The sequence below is a fragment of the Poeciliopsis prolifica genome, unplaced genomic scaffold (genome assembly GCF_027474105.1).
Source record: "Poeciliopsis prolifica strain line A6 unplaced genomic scaffold, Auburn_PproV2 SCAFFOLD074, whole genome shotgun sequence".
Lineage (NCBI taxonomy): Eukaryota > Metazoa > Chordata > Actinopteri > Cyprinodontiformes > Poeciliidae > Poeciliopsis > Poeciliopsis prolifica.
The window spans coordinates 1,576,468-1,592,096 of NW_026562449.1; the positions used below are offsets into that span (position 1 = coordinate 1,576,468).

Consider the following 15,629-nt stretch of genomic DNA (forward strand, 5'->3'; position numbering starts at 1 on the left):
TATGAGCCGAAAATATAAAGCCGTGTCTTTTTAAGCTTGTATCTCAGTGTCTATGTTTGCAACTTGAAAAACTGTTGGTCTGTAGTGTTAATGGAGTAGAATAATAAAGGCTGTTTTAGGATTAATTGTAGATGAAACAAATGTTGATGGACAAGAACATTATTGCAGTTGGCTATCATGAAATAATGAAACCTTTATTCTATTTATGAATACACAAAAATAAGCCTTTTCCAGGCTTTTTAGTATTTAGAACTGGATTAGATGAAGCAAAACATAGTTTTAATCAAACCTGGACCAATTATTCCATGTCGATCACAGATTGGTGATTATAATTGAAATCTTGGCTCTATTTATGACAACAAAAAATGGGGAATAACAATTTCTCATTTCTTGTTTCATAAAAATTGTATAACTTATCAACTCATCTTGTGAGCAGACAAATTTATTGCAAAATATTGCTGCCTACATGTAGTTCTAAGTAATCTAAGTTTGTTAACAATCTCAATCTATCTCAGCAAAGGTCTCAGTAAAGTCCCACCTTCTTCTTTGGTTCTTCCTCTAGATGTTCTGGAGCAGTCAGGTCTCTGGCCTTCGATGTACGGAGCCAGAGGAGCTCCCCCTCACCTGCAGCCCCACCCAGTCTATTCGCGCACCTCCTTCCTACAGCAGCAAGAGCTGTACGCACTGCAGCATCAGCACCACCAGCAACAGCAGCGAGCTATGGAACACATGCAGCGACTCCCCTTAGGACAAGTAAGATTGGCCTTCAAGTAATGAGATTCAGAACTAGTCAGAATGTTGTAAGCTGATCCACGGATCCAACTTCCTCTTTCGGGTATTTAGGAGTGGAACACAGTAAAATATTTGTTGATAGTGTAGGGCTGCACAATGTAAGGAAAGCATAAAATGGTGATGTTATTGCTTAGTATTGCAACCAAATCCTCATGCAAAAAGTAATCCTTGAACTAACAATAATAAACTTGAATTTGCATGTTCCCAAGAATTCTTGCACCACAAATCTTTTTCATTTCTTTTTTTTAAAAGAGAAAACATGATACAATCACAATAGACGACTCGCCGAATGGATCCCCGACTTCCAGAACTCCATCTTCTTCCTCATCCTCTGTCTCCACCCATGCAGCAAAACCCTTCTCTCACACCCCTCCTCTGCCTAAGACCTCCACACCGTCTCCAGGGCTGTGCCCGAGCAGCCGGCAGTCACCCTGCTACCATTCGCCATCATCGCGTTTGACACACCCGCCAAATTCCCTGACTCCGACCCCGAGCCCAGCAGCGGCAGCGCCAAGATCTCCGGCCCTCAGCCCTGCCCCTTCACACCTTTCCAAAGCACTGGAGAGAGTCAGTGACAGAGGAGAAGGGCAACCACCTCAGGACTATCCCCAGTCCTTAGAGCCAGGTGTGTTAAGAGAAGATTGAGATAGAAAAAAAGAGGCAGGGTTGCTGAAGCATGGTGTATATCTTTAAAACATGGTTTCTTTTTAGTTTTGCAAAATTGTTTGAAGCAGGGCCTTTGCTTCATATGTCCTTGAGTGTATTTGTGAAAGCTAAAGAGAGACGGTAGACAGGCCAGCCAGTAAGGTCAAAGAAAGCATATGGACACTCTTTGTGTTGCATGAGTGCAACCTGCCAGGCGCACACGTGTGTCACAAGAGGAAGGTCAGCGATATCTTCAGACAAAGTCTTCTTATCCTTCAGGGGTCCTTGGAAAAGTACAGGTGGAAGGATACACATTCATCTGGCTGTGTTGTCAGGGGGTGGAGGGATATCATCAATAAAATGAGAGCGAGGTGACAGGTCTGCTGCAGCAATCATAGGAAAACAGCAGGGTGTCATCAATATCCAACGTAGATCTATAAACTCACACTTCTACACACACACATGCATTTTGTATATTTAATATACACCAACACACTCAGTGTTTTCTGCACCTCGATGTTAATGTACTATGTCAACTGTAATCACATGCTTCATCTTGTCTGCCTGAACAGAATGCCAATGAAGTAAAGCTAGGCCAGAGTTTACTTCTGTACATTTTTATGTGTTTTATGTCAAATTTCTGACATGTAGAAACACTTTTAGTTTTATGTCAAACTTTGACTTTTGTTCTCACTTTATGTTTTCACCAGACTTGCCACCTGTATATAGCTTCTCTCCAGTTTCCATGGGTTACAAGGCCGGGCCTTCGCCTCCTGAAGCGCGAGCGGCAGAGCAACCTTTGTTGGAAGAACAGCAAACAGGGTCTGAAACCAAGACTTTCTCTAAACAATGCACCATCCAGCCTCTCACCAAAGAGCGGGCAAGGAAAGAAGAGAACATAACAGATTGCAAGGCAGTGGAGTCCGAGAGTGAATCAAAAGGATGCTCTATATCTGAACTCCAGAGTGCTCTTTCTGGATCACCGTCATGCCCTTTCCAAGCTCCAGTTCCCGAACCATTCTGCCCAGCAGGCAAAACCCTAAAAGTGGATGTTCCTTTGGGTGGCCTTATGGAGTCTCAGATGTCCAAAGAGCAGGGAAATGATTGGGAGTGCATCAAAGAGGATGACATGGGGGAGAATGAGAGAACAGAGCGTGGACCAGCTGAATGTATGGTCTCTGTGCCCATAGAGCCTGCGAATGGGGAGCCGGAGCAGGATCAGTACAACGGTGAAGAGAATGTAGAGGTGGTTGAGGATAAGGAAGAGGAAGAAGATGGGAGTGGGAAAAGTCCAGATGAGCGATTGGTAGAATATTCTGTTGTTTCCCCCTCTGCTGACCCGCTCCCCTCTTCCACTATGACAACAGCAGCCCAGTTAGAAGGGGCTTACATGTGGAGCTTGGAGCTCTTGATTGCGGCGGCTCTGTGTGCCACCAGAGATGCCTTGTACCCGCCGACACCAGTTGTTCAGACCCAGTCTCCTTCTTCTCACCATGGTATGGAAATACTGGGGGAACTAGCTGAGCTGGAGATCAAGCAAAGGAGCAGGGAGTTCAAAGAGAAGGAGGAAGAAGGTGAGAATATCTTTTAACTACTATTCTTAAACTGTTTTTGACCTTAAAATTATCACAAGCAAACAGATGTCATATCTATGTGTCTGTACTGAGGTGAAGAGAGCATGAGAGTGGTGAGAGGCTAACACTTAGTCCTATGGGGAACTTTGTTTGGCTTTGGCATACAGATTATAATGAAAGACATGTAAACATTAGATCTGACCTATGTGATGATGTCATTTGCTTCTCCCATCAGTCCTTTGGGGGAATGTAGATTTGAATGGGAGTCAATGCAAAGTTGAGGCTGTTCAGAGCAATAAAGGTGCAAAATGATCAAACAGGTGTTTTTTGTAAGGTTTAGCTTCAGTTGAATATATCAGGCAAGAAACTATGATGTAGCTACACTAATTTAAAGAAGTGATGCCATATTATTGTATCAGTTGGCCACCATATCTAAGCACGTAGAACTCACAACCTACAATTTTTGCTTATTTCAGTAACATCTTAGAATTTATTTCTCTAATTAGCTCAGATGTTGTGCAGACTCCTATTCAGACGATAGGGAATTAAGGGCCATTGTGTAAGGCCAGAGCTTTGAGATCATCTTCCCGGTCTGCTCATTATGGAATATCTCAGGAAAGTACCTCCAAGATTTTCTGAATGTTTTTGTGAATTTTTTTCTGCAGTCAAGATCAGATTCTGTATCGTTACTTCAGCAATATTTGCAAGAAATTGAAAAATGTTTTTCCTCAATAAGTCCCTTTTAAAACTAAACATAAAAGAAAACAGATGAGACAAAAATGAAAGTAGATTTGACACGCAAACATTTTTATTATTGAAAATAAAAATGTTACCATATTGATCAAAGACAAATGACTTGAGACTAAGTAAGGCCGAGGCAGAAGTGTAGTAGGAAATACTGACACCAATAAGTGGGGCTTAGAAGTCAATAAAACCTTTTTTTTCTGACATTTTTGCAGAAAATTTACAATAAATTAGTGGGGAAAAATGAGAGGGGTTGGTTGATTTTGCTTAGATTTCTGTGATTGCTGAAACGCAAAAGACTACAGACACTGTCTAAAAGTATGACAATCTTATAAAAGCTGTTTAATTTATCAGGCTCGATCAAGTAGCTGGCCTGCAGTGTGCAGCTGCTAATAGATTGATAGCTAGCTTAGGAGGAAAGGAAGGACGAAATGCAGGGGTCACCAACACTGTTCCACAAGAAAACACTCTACACTGTCTCTGGCATTTCATTAGGACCTTACTGGACTATGATGGAAGATTCACAGGCTGTTGTTAGAATATCACTATTTCATCAGCTTAACTCTTATTACTAGACAAAATGACATGTGCTGAGACCGCTAGCTGTAGCAATCCATCCTTGATCAGTTGTGACTCGTGATAATCTCCAAATAACAGTGAGACTTAAAAAGGAACAGGATGTACCATCTTTAATGCCACTGGACAAAATCCAGTGGTTTCCTTCCCTGTTGGCGGGCTTAGAGTGGATTGACAGGCTATAAATGATAAATGGTAAAAAGTTGTGACTAATCGAGTGGTTTGCTACAAATGGCGGCCTTAGAACATGTACGTTTGTGTAGCAACACTAATATTGTTTAGTTGAGAAGACAGAAACAACCCAAACACTGACTGCATACCTGCCAATCTGAATGTGAACATTTCCACTTTGACTTGTTTTAAATAGCTAAAATCAGCTGAAGGATATGACATTAATGTGACTGCTTTAGATTAATGCACTTTTACTGTTAATAACCGGCAGACATTACTTCGGTCCAAACTAGCTCCATGAGGCCAGAAAATTAGATCAAGGAAGAAGAAAAATAACTTTTTTTCTCTGCCTAAACAAACATTCCAACTTGCAGCAAACCCAAAACAAAAGGTGGACTGGGAGACATGTGAAACGCACGTGTGAAATCCAGATGTCTATAATGTCACACACAAACCTTCAGAAATGTTCCTCTAACTGTCCTGTTTCCTTCCTTTTCGCTCCCACTCTCAGCTCCTTCCCATAGAACCACATTTCCCCCCCTGGGCAGTAAGTGTGTGTGTGTTGAGTGTTGTGTGTGTGTGTGTTTAAAGGGAACACAGAGATGGACAAACAAGCTAAGCTTCAGACACGATCCAGGACACACATGCACAGACTCTCAGCCCGATGTGTCCCTCAGGCTCTGTCGTCTTGCTTTGCTAATTAGACCCTTTCCTTTAAAACACTTCTCCTGTAAGCGCTCCTATTTTCCTCTCGTCCCTCTGAGAGAAAGTGTTTTTATTTATGCCAGCATCTGTGTGTGTGTGTGTGCGTGTGTGTTGTATGCATGGCGTGCACACACCGGTGTATGTGGCTAAGCTGTTAAGTAATCCCAGATGAATCCCTGCTCTCCTCCGTCAGAGTCCCTGTGTCTCTCTACCAGACTGCCTCCTCCTGCCTTTCCTCCTCCTCCTTTGTTATTTTTTCCCTCTCACTTGCGTCTTCTCTCTCTCTTTTTTTTTTTTTTTTTACAAAACCAATGTAATCTTGTGTGTAAATCCTGCCTCTGCAAGCCTTGTTGACGGAATTAATAAGTGTAAAAATCATAAGTCGCTCAGCTGCTGCAAAGAGAGATACGGGCTTTGTGAGTGTGCATTTGTTTACATGTACGCGCGTGCTTAGCATGTGTAATAGGTGTGAAATCAATAAGTCAGTCCCATCCGGGGCGTGGAAAACACCAGATCCCAGCGCGTTTTACTTAAAAAGCAGCTCTGCTCTCGTTGCTGAGAATGTTATTAATACAGCTGAAGGGGCTTGTGTCGCTTTGGACGATTGGGAGAGGAAATCGATCCCAGACAGACGAGGCTTTTTACCAAAGATCCCAACTGCAGATCAGCAATTCAGCAAACCATTTGAAAGAATCTACGCACCCAGAGTTAAACTTTAAAAATCTGTCAGTGTCACATGTTCCTAATTTTTTTTCATATATGAATTACGTTGGAACAAAGCTTCCTGAACAGTAGCACAGTTACATGGTACCGAAGGAAAACTTTAAAACTTAATAACACACTCTAATTGCTTTTATTTCAAATGGGGAAAAAAAACTATTTTTACTCCCACTCACTGAAAAAGAAAAACAGGCTATCCAACTTTTTTTTAAAAATGGAGTCAATTTGTTACAGGTAATAAAATTAAGGTTATCCAAGTAAATATATTAAGTTTATTAAGTTGCTATGCTAAGCAAATGTAAATAAATTAAGTCTGACGAAGTAAATCTGATTACCTGTTATAAATTAAGCACATTTTTTTAAAAGTTCCATTCTCTTTTTTTCAGTGCTCCCGCTTAGTTTTTTTACAGCTATAATTACCACCCTCTAAATTCAGTAACTCACTGTGCTAATAGCTCAAAATATTGTACTTTTTTGTTCTGTTCTTTATGGAAAAACACAAGCTGGTCGGGACAGTCTGCAGCTTTTATGTCACTAACAGCACAATTGTTGGCAACATAACATCAATTAAAAAGACACAATCTCATTTTTACTGGCATTAAATCAGACCAAAAGCTCTCATTTTAGGTTAACTCGAATTACCAAAATGATTTCTGTTTACTAAATGCCAGAAAACTTTTTTTGTTTGTTTTTGTAAGTGACCAGCCAGCTTGCAATGCTTTATGCTTTGTAAAGTCAGAGAAAAATATTGTCACTCCTGCATTTTCTCCAGCAACTCCTTAAGAGCACTTTAAACATCAGGAACAGGAGGATCATAATTTTTTTCTTTATTTCATTGGTATACTATAATACCGGTAATTAGCCAACACCTGGTGGATATGCTGCTTGTAGTATGCCGGCTGCAGTTTTAATAGTTTCAATTCCATGCATGACATTGTTACTGAAGAGCAGAGCTGCTCTAAGCGTCATCACGAGCTCCATTTCCATTAACTTTAAAATTGTACAATTTAATATTTCGAAAGTAAATTTGCTTAGTTTTAAACGCAGCAATTTCTTGAAACAAACTTTCATATTTTTATGTAAAGTATTAAGAATGGTGATTCACATCACATGAGTCACCTGATCAACAACTGGATGCTACTACTGGCAGAAACAACAAAGAAGACAGGAAGTCTCATGAGGATCACAACTTATTGCGTGAACAAGTTTATTCACGTGTGATTAAAATTGCATTTGTTGTTTATTATAAACATTGCAATTGTGAAATAGTGTTTTTTTTAATTTATTTTTAATTAGCAGAATATCAACACAGATTTGTGCATATTTGTAGTGGAAACACAGCTACTGATCCGACCTCTTCTCCAAACAGCTCACTGATATTTGCACAGTTTTTACTCATTTCTAAATAACATTTCTGGTGGGATCTGCGCATGTCTTTGATGCAAAGTTTTATTGTTACTTATCGTAATTGGTCTGTTGTTTTGTTATGGCCAAGTAGACACACATTTTGAACATTTTTAAATTAACCTATGCAGTTTCACCACCCTTTGAAACAGATATTTTTTAATAATTACATTGCATTCATGTTGAAATGTTGCCCCTTGCTTTTTTCATTATTTTATTCTTTATTGTGTTTTTCTATATTTTACATTCTATTATTGTGTGAGCGTACTGGCTTTGACTACCTGTCATGTTGCAGCAGAGTAATTTCCCCACTGTGGGACAAAAGAGGAATTTCTATTCTATTTTAATAAAATCAAGTGAATTTATGAGTGGATGCTGTTTTTCAGGCAGCTAACCAAGCAGTGCGCAGCAACAGGTGGGGGAACTGATTTGTCCATACAGCAGAGTAAACTCCAATCACCAATGCTCTGGACATTTGTTGTTTTTTTTCATGTCAAATCCCCTGAGCTGCCTCCTATTACAGACCTCTCCTCTGTTAGCGACACACCATAGTGTTATTATTGTGTGTGTGTGTGTGTGCGTGCGTGCGTGCGTGTGTGTGTGTGTGTGTGTGTTGTTGAGTGGAACGTACGTATTGATTGCGGCCATCCTCCATAATACTACACCAGGGGTGGTGATGTCAGCGGTGATGTCATCCTGTCAATGTAACTGGAGCGTGCCATTGGCTCTGTGGAGCTTGACACACGAGATGACATTGACCTCTGCGAGCCGGGACCGGACACGGCCGGCAGAGGCAGCGCCTTGACGCCCCTCTCTGTCCACCGTCCTGAGCTCACACCTCCGTACTCCCCTCTCGTATTCTCTGACCTCTCATCCTTCTTGCCCTCCTCGCACTCCTCTTGTTTCCCGCCTTCCCCCTCGCCGCCGTGTCCTGCTATAAAGCGCGCGCACAGGTTTTTATAATGTCAGGTGTCAGCTGGGCAGGTCTTGCTGCTCCCGCGCGCGCAGCCTGCGAGTGATCCAGCGGAACCTCTCTCCTCTCCTCGTCTATCTCCTCGGAGGGAAAATTGGATTCTGTCCATGTCCATAATGAGAAGATGTAGGAGAATAAATAGATAGCTCAATAAACACTTTGCCTCTTATTGCTTCTCCTCCCCTTCAGTCCTCACCCCCTCCCTGCTTTCCTTCTCACCGCGCTGCAGTCCTTCCTCCTTCCTCCTCCTCCTCTTGCTCCCGCCACCCGCTGCTCTCCTTCTCTCCATTTCTCCCACACATACAGACGCTCGTGCAGCTTCGTGTCTGTGGAGCTCAGCGAAAACTGTGTGTGTTCCGAATGAGTGTGTTGTGTTAGCACAGGTTTGTGTATGTGAACCTCCTCATTAATATTCTGTTTTATCTGCTGCCGCGGTGACAATGACAGAGTTAATGACAGTGACAGATGTAGAGAGCCCCCTCCACTTCCTCCCCATCTCACCTCCACCATTACTCCCCTCTGGATGCGCGCGCGCCTGTGTTTGTGTGTACGATTAGGCAGGAACACAAGTATACATCAAATAAACTACACAGCTAATATCATAAATATCACCACTTTTCAGGGCACAGTTTCACCGCTCTAAGAAAATAAATCCGCTGAGCGCTCACCGTGTTTTACAACGAGGCGCTCAGGACTGAACTGAAACCATGTCTCGCGCAGGTGAGGAGACGCTGACCTTTGACCTTCACAGTCTGGCGACGCTGGCGGCGGCTCGGGCTCTAGAGATGGGCGGCAGCATTGTGGACACGGAGTCTGACCGGCAGTGTCCAATCAGGAAGAGGCTAAATCTGCGCCGGAAGTGCAGCTGGACGCCTCGGCACGAGCCGGTGAGGCCTTCACCATCCTACATCAGAGAACGTCTGTTTTCAGAAGCATGAATCATTCATACTAAATTGTGGGTTGCTGCAGAGTTGAACAATAGAAGCGGGATTTGTTGTTTTTGACAAACAGAGCGCAGATCGGGTGGCTTCCTCTTTGTCTTGTTAGGATTTGATCTAATTGGCCTATTCCAAACAAGTAATTCACTTCTTCTTTTGTTGTTTGTTTTTTCATAGTTTGTGATAATCTTACTTCCATTTGAAAAAACAACCACAAAAAAAAAAAAAAAATACAGACATGGTTTTGTGCAATTTTTTTATTCACCCCTCTTCACTCTGACGCCCTCAAACAAATGAATACATCTAATATCAGTATAAATCCAGTTATTCTGCAAAGGCTTTAGATTACTGGTCAGACATTAGTGAATGAAGAGCATCACAAAGACCAACAACCAGATCAGACAGGTGCAGAGGTTCAAAGAGTGGTTTCATTATAAATGGATATTCCATTTATAATTGAATAAATGGCTGATGTTCTCCTAATTGGAGAACATCAGCAAAAATACCAAAACATGGCAGTCCACTGAAATTTAAAGGACCATGGTAAAAAATAATACCAACACTCAAAAAAATACCCCATCTTACTCATGGCATAGCATAGCACTGTGTGAAACATATTTGTAATACATGTAAGAGAAACACTCACTAAGTGGATGAACTGAACTATTAATATGAAGAAATTTGATAAGTTGATCAGGAGCCACAACATCCAGGGTCCGATTCCTAATCCTGGGGCCTTTGCTGCTTCTTTCTAATATAATGGAAATAAAAAAGAACCTATCAAAAATGCAATAAGCAGCAGAGTTCTGTGATGCCGTCCTATTGCTAATTAATAAGTCAATTTTACAGAGTTTACAGAGACTACCTGCATCTGTTTGCGTTTTTCTGGCAGGCCAATCACAGGCCTGCGCTCCTCCTGCAGAGACGCTGCACTGCTCCCACACTTAAAGAGCTGATTGAGATTCTGCTCATTTTCTGTTTCCCTGGCTGTGAACAGCAACCGAAGAATTCAGACTGAGGCAGAGCCACTTTTAATGTGGCTAGTTGGATTGAAGCAACTGATGTTAGCCAATTATAATTAATATTTAGTCAAAACTAGTCCAAAATTAGTACAGTGAGAAATAACAGATTTTGCAACAAAATATATATATTCTGGACTGCTGGGAGGGATGGGGTTCCTGTTGGAGCGGCGGCTCCAGCTGCTCCATTGTTCAGGCGCCTCTGGCACTGTGAGAACCACTACATTATCATCCAGGCACTTTTATCAGTGATATGCACACTGTGCCAGATTGTTTTGCATATTCAAAACTTCCGTGTAAGTAGAACAGTTCATCTCTTTGTCACAAATATCACAGTCAATAAAAAAAAAAAGAGATTCCAGTTTAAATAACGGAACATTTGGATAATAAAACCGGTTTTGGTGAATACACAGAAAGAATCATCAACCCGCCTCCTGGAATCACTTTGAAGTGCCTTAAAATAAGGAACTCCTTTGAAACTTTTTTTTTCAAAGTGACATCATTTTGGAAATATGTTTTTCTGTTTTCCAGAAATATGCATTTGAGAACAGACAATACTTGTTAAAAGAAAAAAGAAAAGAAAAGACAAAAAAAGATGCCCTAAAACGTGCATTATCAATACGCCAGCCAAAAAAAAAACTCACTGGTTATATATTCAGTGCTTGTAGCACAGCATTATAAATTCCTCTGCTTTGTGTGTGTGTATCAGGTGTGCCCAGTGAAGGGCTCCATGGAGACTATGGGAGGGGAGGAGTTGGCCATGCGTGTCCAGCTGGCTGAGTTACAGCGCCGCTACAAAGAGAAACAGAGAGAGCTGGCCAAACTACAGAGGAAACACGACCACCAGTGAGCAGAATAACACACTCACACACACACGCACTCATGCACGCACACTTTTCTTGTCTTTACTGAATTGGGCATTCCGACATTCACAATTGTGCTTTCATGCTGCATCCCCTCCTGATTTATCATGACTTGCTGCCTTTCTCACACTGGATGCATTTTGACCTGCAGCCGAAGCAGCCTGCCCCCACCCCCACCGCCTGATTTCTGCTGCATTTTCAACCCCTCTCTCTCTCTTTTTCTCTCTCTCTCTCTATCACTCTTTCTCTCTCTCCATCCTCCTCTTCCTTTTCGTTGCTCCTCTCCCTGCAGGAAAGACGAGACGTCTCGTAGCCCCGCTCGCCGGGGGCCCGGCCGCCCCCGCAAGCGCAGGTCCACCCCCGGCCCAGCTGCCGCGGAGAGCTCCAAAAGACTCAGGTCAGTGCTCTGATGCTGCGTCGGTATAATCAGTGTGATTGGCAAGCCCAGCTCATTCATCCTGATTTCTGTTTGTGTTTTTGGTGAAAGGCACGGTTGATTTTCAAGAAGTTCTTCTTCAGCTGAATTGATTCAAATGCTCTATAGCTGATGATTTGCTTGATTGGGCCCTGGAAGGAGCTGCTCATGCATGCACACACACACGCGCGCGCACACTGTCACACACACACGTGCACGCACACAGTGGGTTATGTGATGGAAGCTGTAAGATGGCTGTGATTTTTAATGAGAGAAGGTAATGGAGCTGAGGGCTTCATTAATCATCATTAATCACTTTTAATCATATTTATCACTTGTATTGATTGTGTCCTGATTCCATGTGAACCACTTGCATATACTAATACAGCTGGACAAAGTCTGTTATTACAGTGACAAATGACTCAACACCTCCCCCACCTGCAGCAACACGTCTCCACACATTTTAGCACCTCAAACATGCTAACTTTTAAGCAGACACAAGCTCAAATCACACAGACACACCCACACACGCACATGCACACACACACACACACACGCACACACCAGCATTCACTGTGATAAATGTGTTTTCTCATGGTGCCCCACCTCTGTTAGCAAGTGCACCCGTCGCCTTGATAAAATGATTAAAGAAACTCAGGGTTTGTCACGGTTACCATGATTAGAAGGCGCTAATGAAAATGACAATGAAAGCCTTTTGTCATAATATGCCGGCATCGCCGCACACATAGTCAGTCAGGGAACTTGTTTAATTAGCCGAGCTGGTTTCTACGTGCCTGTGCAACACGACGAATGTTGTCATTAACAAGCAATGTATCGCGTGTTTATGCTTTTATCTTCTCATGAAGATTGAGGGCGAAAGTCAACAATTAAAAAATGTGAGAGAAGGAGAGGATCAGACAAAATTAAAACTGTTGTTTTTCTTTGCATTCACATGGCATAGCATGCTAATAATGGAGAAGCTTTCAGCTAAGGTTAATGTAAAGTAGCTTCCAATTCTTGGGACAGAGCATGCTCAGTTAGCCATGTTTAGAAACTTTACCCTCAGCCTGTCACATGCTGAGGGTATGTGACAGACCTGCCCACATAATGACCTGCAGCCGAAGCATCTCCCATCTGTCCAACTCCTGTTTCTTTATTCTTTATTTGCTTATTTGTAGGGGTCGTCTTTTACCAAGGTCTGTCAAACATATTTCGTCCGATCCTGCTAATAAGACTAACTTGCTATAGGAAACCTCTCAGGAGACAATATGAATAACATAACATCCAGGATCATAGGAGTAGTCAAACCTTCCATTGTGTTAAGGTGACTATTATGAAGTGGGATCCATAAGTCACCATTTACTATTTCTAAACTCAATTCCAGTCTGTCCCACAGCCAATGGAATCATCCTGAAGTTGGCTTTCATCTTGAAGTTGGCTTCAGCTGGTGGTAAAGAAATGTTTCACAACTTTTGTGGCATCTGTATGAACTTAGATCGGATCTCTGAGCCAACCCAAGGCATAACAGACTAAGCTGCTGCTAAGGGCCCCACACCAGCATGGGGCCCTACTCTGCTAGAATTCTCAAAGCATTAGATATACAGAAGGAGTCTCTACTTGACAGGTTCATCCACTACTTACCCACTGTTATTTCGTGGACTCTGAAACCACAGCAGTATCTCTAAAAACAACAAAAAGTGCTAACATCTAAATGTATCAAGTGAAGTAACAGATTTATATTATAATTTCTAGTTGTACACTCTAATATTGGTAATGCTAGCCATATAACAAACATTTGGCATTGAATATATGCAAGAAAAATTATCTGTGATGAAGGATGTCAAATTTTATTTGAGCACCTTTAAACACGCAATGTCTGACACACTGATTACTAGTAGAGTTGGAAGCAAACATCTTCCTGGATTTAACCTGAAATATATTTTTCTTTTAGTAAGAAAGTTGCAGAGCGTGTTCTGACATCCAGGTGTTGGATTTATTTGAATGAAACGAGGCCCGACCTGCTTTCGGCCTCACATCAGTTTCTTTTGGATCACATTACGGTGAAACTGAAAAAGCAAATGACCTTCTGCAAAAGGGAAACCAGTGTGTTGGCTTTAAAATGATTCTATTATTTAGCAAGTATGTAATAGAGAGCGCATTCAGTACCTATTGCCTGTGATGCAATTTTGGCCCTTGAAGCTTAAACCATGGGGATGAGCAGCAGGGTCGGCGATGTGGTTTTAGATTGCAGACTCCTCCTCTTTTTTCCCGCCTCTCCTGGGACCGGAGATGCTCCAAGCCAATCCTTCCCTCCATGGGAATATAGGATTCACCTGCCTCAGACACCAGCTGCTAACAGAGTGTGGGTTTGTGTGTGTGTGTTGGCTGCCTATGGTGTAAGAGTCCATGCAGGCAGTGAAGGAAGGACAGAGTGAAAGAGAGGCAGGGAGGAGCAGTGTTCGATAGAGGTTAGTGTTTATCGATTGAGCCCTGAAGCTCCGGTCAACGGACAGACTCCCCCGAGACTGCTTTATCTCTCTCTCTCTTTGTTTCTCTCTCCCTCTCTCTCTCTTTCACTTCCCTTCCCCCACTAAACCTCGGTCTTGTTCTCCCTGTCTCTATCTTCAGTAGAGCAGCTTCGTTTCTCAGACCAACCCTTGCCCTTTTACATGATGATTCAGCTTCGTATTCACACAGCGGTTGAATATTTCTGTGTTTGCCTTCAAACCGCATTGGTGGTTCTCAAACCCTGCATCCAACCTCATGAAAAGAATTAAGACAGTGAGAACCAGAGGGAGGACGGAGAGAAGATGAACGAACCATCATGAGATAAAAGTGAAACTAGAAGGAAAGGACCAGAGAGGGTGGACTGTGGCAAACATTCGTCTAGTGAGAGGGGAAAAAAGCCCCTGACCCAAAGAGGCACAGACTCTACCAGACCTCTAAAGATGTACTGCAGTATCTGGCACCAAGATGTTAACAGCAGATCCTCCAAATCCTCTAAGTGGCAAAGTGGAGATTCAACGGATTGAACTTGCTTGTCCGGGACGTCTGATTGAGACCTGCAGCATTTAAAGACCAAGTCATCACCTTGTATCTAATTCTCCTTAGACTTAAACCATTTCAGCTTTGTGGCAAGGTGCATTATCTTTCAGAAAACTACATCTACATGGAAATGCAGTTTCCACGAACAGGTATAGGTGTAAACATGTAGGTAGTGTCAAAGCAACATTTGACAAAGATACCAGGATCGAAAGTTTCCCATCAGATCCTCTTCACACAGTCCTCTGGCCATCACATCACTTTGTTTTGATCAAACAAGGATTGCTGAAAAACTCATCACAATATAAGCTTGACATTTTAGTGAATATTTATAATTGTCATTCTCAATAATTATTGATTAAATTTTGTTTTCTTTTATATATATATATATATATATATATATATATATATATATATATATATGAAAAACTTTTATCCACAGTGTCTCTCCACCCCGCTGTTTATTTTTAAGCAGGTACAAGTCACTCAGCAGGTTATTGCTAGGTAACCAGAGAGTGAGTGAGTTAGTTGATGTCACTCAGTTAGCTTAGCTCAACAAGAGAGGTCGAACAGCTGATGTCATTCCTGTGCCTGTATCTCCCAGATGTATGTGCAGAATGCTGTGCCGTTCTGGATCAGTGTTCAGTGAATATTGCATATTCTGTCAAAAACTCACATTCACTTGCTTCTGGCACATTAACATTGAAAACAGAATGTTAACTTGCTATCTAATATATTGAACCCGGTAAGAAGTATCACATTGAAAAGAAAATTAAAACATAATCAGTGGTCAAAATGTTATGCCTGGCTAGTGTCAATTCTCATTATGTGACCATCTCTGCTATGTTTTCTTTTTCCCAGGACTGGGCTAAATATCCTAGAGCAAAAGAACAGGAATGTCTTGTCCAATCACAGCTTCAACAGTCTGAGTGCTGCACAGGTCAGTTACCCTGTTGTTCACACTTTACCTACGCACAAATTCACTACCATCTCCTGCCGCTTATTTTCTTTTGTCAATCACAACAATAAAATGAGTCAATAATTAGTC

General features: G+C 42.0%; 1 protein-coding gene across 6 annotated transcripts in view; it reads left to right on the top strand.

Annotated features, from left to right (window-relative positions):
• bahcc1b (BAH domain and coiled-coil containing 1b) overlaps positions 1-15,629 on the top strand; it is a 79,412-nt gene that overhangs the window by 49,306 nt on the left and 14,477 nt on the right. For all 6 annotated transcript variants that reach the window (XM_055021103.1, XM_055021104.1, XM_055021102.1 and 3 more), the window contains exons 9-15: positions 563-753; positions 1,045-1,417; positions 2,148-3,011; positions 9,025-9,191; positions 10,971-11,107; positions 11,417-11,521; positions 15,443-15,521. In XM_055021103.1, coding sequence (XP_054877078.1) covers positions 563-753; positions 1,045-1,417; positions 2,148-3,011; positions 9,025-9,191; positions 10,971-11,107; positions 11,417-11,521; positions 15,443-15,521 — 1,916 coding nt within the window. The remainder of the gene's footprint in view (positions 1-562; positions 754-1,044; positions 1,418-2,147; positions 3,012-9,024; positions 9,192-10,970; positions 11,108-11,416; positions 11,522-15,442; positions 15,522-15,629) is intronic.